We start from the raw sequence: 6,069 nt of genomic DNA on the forward strand, positions 1-6,069 counted from the left end.
AAAGTTATTATTCTTTGCGATCAATTTAACACGCTTTGAAGAAATTTCTGTACAATGAAACATAATATTTTTGTAGAATGACCTTTAACTTTTTTCTGATTTTTCAGGAATCCTGATAATTAATTATTTATTCCTCTAATTGATAAACAACTTCAGGTTAGAATACATTTAAATAAATCAGAATATATTTGATTTAATTATCTTGAAAATTAAGTGACGAACATGACGAAAAATAACCCGCTATCCACAAAAGCGGACGGAAAATATTTAATTATTTATAGATACATTATAAGTAGCGTGTGATTGTTCAATTTAATTTTCCTTATACATTCTTTTTAGACGTTTCGAAAATTGATTTGAATATGAATGTCAAATCAAATAATGAAACCACCGTTGTTAATTTCAGTTTACAAAAGGTAAGTTTGCTATTCGTGTTACAATGCATAGACTACAGATTTACCCTTAGTCACCTCTTTCTCGCCAACAGGTGGACCCTTTTTATAGCCAAAATTCCTATGATTACGAATATTTAGCATTTGAAGGGCTTTTAAAAGATACCATGTTCCTTCCAGCTACGGAAGTTGTCTTTGAGAATGAATTTAATCAAATCGGATTTTTTTCTTTTTAAAGTTGCTAGTTAATTTAAATTTGTGTAAACAAATTTTGTGTAGTTAATAATTAATTATCGTATTTCGATATACATAAAGAGGTAATGAGCTCTAAACTCAATTAACTAGGGACAAAGGTTAATATAATTTATTATGATTATTGGTATTATAATCATCAATAGCCCCACTGGTGTACCGTCGGAAAGAAAAGACTTACTTGCTCTAAAATTGACTAAAGTACCGGGTTTCTGAGGTTTGAACTTTAAAAAATTCAAGGAGTTACATTTTTAGGTACAAAAGTGCTGTTTGACATGGTGTGATGTCCCGTGCTAGGAAAATGGCAGTTTTAAGAACTCGGATTTATTATATATCTTTTAGTTCACACTCTTTTTCACGCCTTTTTAACATCTCTTATTTGCCCCTCACACGTTCGCCATTACTGCCAACCTCGGCAGGGAGTCCAGGCTTGGGTCTTTGGGCAGAAGGTATTGGTAATTGGGGTTAAAGGGGGAACTAAAGATGGACGCAACCAGTGAAATATTCAGTTCTCTGATTTAGGAGACATCAATAGAATCCGTCGGTTTACACAGATACGCTTAGGCCAATTATTAACTAAATTGGTATCAGGTGTTCGACTAAAAATTTAGTGTACATATACGGTTTGGTACAAAATTACAAAATCATAGAAGATGCATTATTAGATTTGATCATCAAATCTAATAATGCATCTTCTATGATTTTGTAATTTTGTACCAAACCGTATATGTTCTATATCCGGATAAATGATATCCTTATTTAGCAAAATATTAATTAAGTCTGTGTTTGGCTTGATAAAAACATTATAACAATTGCTTTTAGGAAATGCTACACAATATAATGAGTATTGTTAAGAATTTTTTCGTTTTATGCAAAGAGTAGGTACACTCATGAGTACTACCATTCATAAAATTTTTAGTCGAACACCTGATACCAATTTAGTTAATAATTGGCCTAAGCGTATCTGTGTAAACCGACGGATTCTATTGATGTCTCCTAAATCAGAGAACTGAATTTCATTAAAACAATGGTTGTCAAAGATAATATTAATATTATAACAAAGTTGTTAAAATCTAAATTCAAGAAATTGGCTTTTGTATCTATTTGAAAGATTTTAGAATTTATAGGACCCTTATTTGAATTGAGTCGAGGCCCTTTCCATCGCTGAAATAGGAAAGAGCCAAGCCCTGCCTATTGCTGACCCCGCCGCTGACCGCAACCGTGGATGTACTACACCTAAACATTCTCCCTATACTATGAATAAATACATTTTTGACAAAAAATATTCTTTATTTCAGACTTTTAAGGGATACGAGAGGTTTTTTCAAAATAGGAAAATTCCCCCCCAGAACCACCAATTTATTATGGGCCTGCACTATATTTTATGTAACTTGCCAAATACCAAGTAAGCAAAATGACAAACCTACCTCTATAAAGGACGATGCTTCTAATTTTGTCCTATTATTTTTAGATTAAATTTCATTCCTTTTAATGAAGTGCTTATCGAGTTAAAGAAACGTATCCCAAACGTTCAACACGGTGAAGGATCATTTACTTCGGCAATCTATAATCGCGTAAGTAATATTACCTTATTATTCTACATGTATATTGGTTTCTAGTAATTAGGGCCTATAAAACTGTTACGTTTTAATAAAAATAGATGTATAATAATATCCTTTTATTCTCAGAAATAAACGACCAAATATATATTGGTATTTTCACAAGTCACTGTTAAATATCATCATGAAACTTTAAAACCCCATTCGAAGAAAGCCACTAACTGTTAAACGATTTATTGTAAAATTTACTGTTACGTTTACTGTTTACGAGTTTATATTTTATGTTATTTTAAAATGATGTGGGTAATTTAGACCAAAAGTAATAATCAAAAAACCTCGGGAAAAAATTGTTTAGAAAATGTATTCACTTGTTAAAATGTTTAATTCCGTAGATAATTGATACGTGTTCGACTGTGTATCTACGAGAGGAGTGGTTTCCATTTTACTACCATTTGCCTTCTTTCGTCGAAGAAGCTTCTTATTCAATTTTGACAACCTTCAGTGAGAACGATATGCAATCCGAGAAATATTCTGGTGCTGGATTGGAAATCGCCGTTTGGTTGGCTGTTGCTCTCAGCATCGTGGCATTATCATTGTTTCTATGCATAGCTGAAGGATACCGAAAGAGCATTAAAGATTATATATTAAATTTTCTAAGATATGTTTGGACGTTTTCAACAGATGTGCAACAAAGCAGTTGAGTACTTTTGTCATATACATAATTTTCTTTCAGTCTTACACCCTTCAAAAATTTGTTTAAGACAAAATCCTTTGAAACAACAAAGATTTTACCCAATATCACTTGGAAATTTCAACATGAACAAAACCGTATATAATTTTTATATAAAGGGAAAAAAATATAAATCGTAATAATAAAATTGAAGAACATCTGTCGAAGACCAAAATATTACAACACCCATTGTGGTAGACGCTTTATTTTTCTGTTAGGTTTTTGCTGGCAAATAATAAAGTTTTTTTAATTATTTCTTGAATGAAAAGTTTTAGTAACGAAAGTAAAAACTTGGTAAATAAATTAATGACCCGTTAAGCTGAATGTAATTTGTACGGAAAATCTTATTCATTTTAATAGTTAATTACTGTATTGGAATTCATTATTTACATTGGAATTGTTATAGAAATTTGTCTAAACAATCGAATATACATACGTTTCCTGATGGCTGGATGGGCAATATCCAGTTTCGTTCTTTTAAAAGCTTATTCTGGCAACTTGAAAGGACACCTGATAAGCTCGCAAGGCGATTATGTTGATTCTGTGGAGGATATAATGCGCAGAGAAGAACTTACCTTCATGCTATTCAAGAGTTCTTTCGTGAACTTTATAATTCAGGTAAGATAACTTCTAATTTACGCAATTTGGGGCAATTTCGACTTAGTACATTTAACAATTTCTAAACAATTTAAGTATTTAAATTCTTGTTGGATTAGAAACACGAATTTTTATTTATTCACAAATCAGTGAAATGGTACTTGGCATCCGCTTGCTGGGAAAGTGGTTCGCAATAAATCCACTTCTGTTCTAAAACGTGATTTAAAATTATTATGTTTTGAATCACATATTCTTAATCAAGAGCTATAACTTATAGTATACTTGGTCTTTTAATTATTTTTCATTTAAATATTGACGTTTTAAAAGAAATTAAAGCACTGAAATTTACGCACTGTGGCAAAACCCTTAAACGATATGGAAAATCATAGCAAAACTTTTCAGTGAAACAACGTCTCGATAAAAAAAGGTATGTTATGTACGGCAGAATCGATGCCTTGGAACAATTCACCATAACCCTGGTTATGTATGGGCCTGGATTTATCTTTCAAATAAAGATAAAAAGTTCATTGGGGGATTTCTCTACAACTCGAATTAATAAATTGCTTTACATTTATATTGTGAATTATTTGAACAGAATTTCAAACCAAGCCCGTTATACAAACTTCACCAAATTAGGTCCAAAAGAGGAATTTTGTTGGATAATCTCGATGAAGGTGCGATGTCACTTTTGATTAATGGTCGAGGTGCTTTCATAGAGTACGATCCGAACATGAATTTCTATCTTGGTCGTATGAGACTTCAATTAATAGCGAAGAAAAAGTTGGCTTATGTGGGAAACGAAAGATACGAAGTAACGTTCAGTCGATTCCTGTTCAACAAGAATATTTCCATTCGCCTGAAACATTCTATCGATTACTTGTAAGTTTATTTTCAAAATAGACATGCTTAGCTCTCCGACGAAACGGAGATTGTACGCAATAAAGTTACGTCTACACTTCTATAGGTTGACCTATACGTTTTCGAGAGGTTGCTTAACCTGTCTATTGTCTATTAAATTTGTCAACCTAACAAACTCTCATTCAAAATTTCTACTGAAATATCTCGGAAATACCTATTAATATTATTTACCCTTCTAAGTCCGCTTGTGTATTATATTTTAGACTTACTTAGTTTATTTAACTTTCAGGGCAATCCGATTCACCGAAACTGATCAAACAATGCCTCAAAGAAGGTTTTTGAATTATGCGGTTAAACCTATTCTTTACTCGAAATCGGCTTCCGTCCACGAATTTTCATCAATGCGTCTTGGTTACATCGTGAACGCATTCAAAATATGGATCATCGGCGTTTCTATTTGTATAATCGCACGCGTTATTGAATTTGTTAATTTCTTGAATACTTAATAAATGCGAGTTTATTTAAGTTTTTTAATTATAATTTGATCAATAATGTTTTATTATACTTAGGGAAAAAAATTATGTTGAAACAGTCCGCGGGAAATATGGTTGAGTTTTCCCCAGACATGAGAGAGGGGGGAGGGGAAATCGTCACCGTCGTGTGCTTCAATCACGTCGGAAGACGTCAGTTTTAGGGAACCAATGAGATACCGGGCTGATTTGAATTGGGAGAATTGCTAAAATCATCTCAGCATTGTCATTTTCCTTAAATATTAATAAATACAATATTGATTTGATATAATTCCCAAACATTTATCTCGTTGATTTCTTATGTCCATCAGCATTCCATAAATTTATCGGCTATCTGAGGTTGCTAATATTGGTTTGTAGTCGTTCTGTACTCTAGAAGATTGGGTAACGAGCCTTCGGTTGCCTCAGAACAAACTACACACTAACTCTCCACTCTCAAAGCACACATAGGCTTAAAAGGTAATATAATGCTTTAATAAAGGTGCTGTCCCTGCCAGCTAGGAGCAACAGACACAAGGAGAACGCCGCTATCCGTTACACAAGCTAACGCAGTGTTGTGTACCAATTTCATTGGACAAACCTTTACACTGAGCGTTTTACGGAAAGGGGGAAGACAATTTCCAAATTTTCGCCTTCAAACGGCAGCAGGCGCTAAAGCGTCTAACCAATGAAAACTGTACACAAGAAAACGCTTGACTTTAGGCGGGTTGCGCTATCCTTTTGTTTGGTGCTGTGTTTGTTGCTCCTAACTGCTAGTTGACGAAAATGTAGCCATTCATTGTCTATGATTAACTAACGTTATATAATACTAACTATTGACTAAAAAGGAACTGGCGTCAGCTAATTTGACATTTGATCTCACTCCAGTCTGAAACCAAAACCTGACCACGCGGGCGATGTGCGTCTGCTAATACCCAGCACAGCAGCGCCGCCTAACACATCAGGACGATGACTAGCTACTGGTTAACGAAATATCTTCTTGGCTGACCTGTCATCAAGCAGATTAGTCATGGGATAGATTTAGTCTCGAAGACTGCGTCCTTCTCCTTATTAATTAGACTTGTGGCAGTTCCCAGGCCAGCGTGTGATTTTGAGCCTCACCCCATTTCGATTATATTATTATATTGCTTTCATTCTATTGCTTTATTTAT

At 33.6% G+C, this 6,069-nt stretch overlaps 1 protein-coding gene across 1 annotated transcript; it reads left to right on the forward strand.

The window, feature by feature from the left end:
• Window positions 1-3,364: 3,364 nt before the first annotated feature.
• On the forward strand, window positions 3,365-4,894 carry LOC149943294 (uncharacterized). Its single transcript, XM_090179614.1, has 3 exons — window positions 3,365-3,551; window positions 4,126-4,409; window positions 4,678-4,894. The coding sequence occupies exons 1-3, from the start codon at window positions 3,378-3,380 to the stop codon at window positions 4,892-4,894; spliced, it is 675 nt and encodes a 224-aa protein (XP_090035740.1). The 5' UTR covers window positions 3,365-3,377.
• The last annotated feature ends 1,175 nt before the right edge of the window (window positions 4,895-6,069 follow it).

Source organism: Leiobunum rupestre, chromosome 6 (assembly GCF_980474605.1).
Source record: "Leiobunum rupestre chromosome 6, qqLeiRupe1.1.hap1, whole genome shotgun sequence".
Classification (NCBI taxonomy): Eukaryota; Metazoa; Arthropoda; class Arachnida; order Opiliones; family Sclerosomatidae; genus Leiobunum; species Leiobunum rupestre.

What these genes read in the sequence shown, in the direction of transcription:
- LOC149943294 (XM_090179614.1), top strand. Translation starts at nt 3,378, where the DNA reads ATGGCTGGATGGGCAATATCCAGTTTCGTTCTTTTAAAAGCTTATTCT. An exon ending in TCGTGAACTTTATAATTCAG is followed by an intron (nt 3,552 to 4,125) that starts GTAAGATAACTT and finishes TTATTTGAACAG; the next exon opens with AATTTCAAACCAAGCCCGTT. An exon ending in AAACATTCTATCGATTACTT is followed by an intron (nt 4,410 to 4,677) that starts GTAAGTTTATTT and finishes TTTAACTTTCAG; the next exon opens with GGCAATCCGATTCACCGAAA.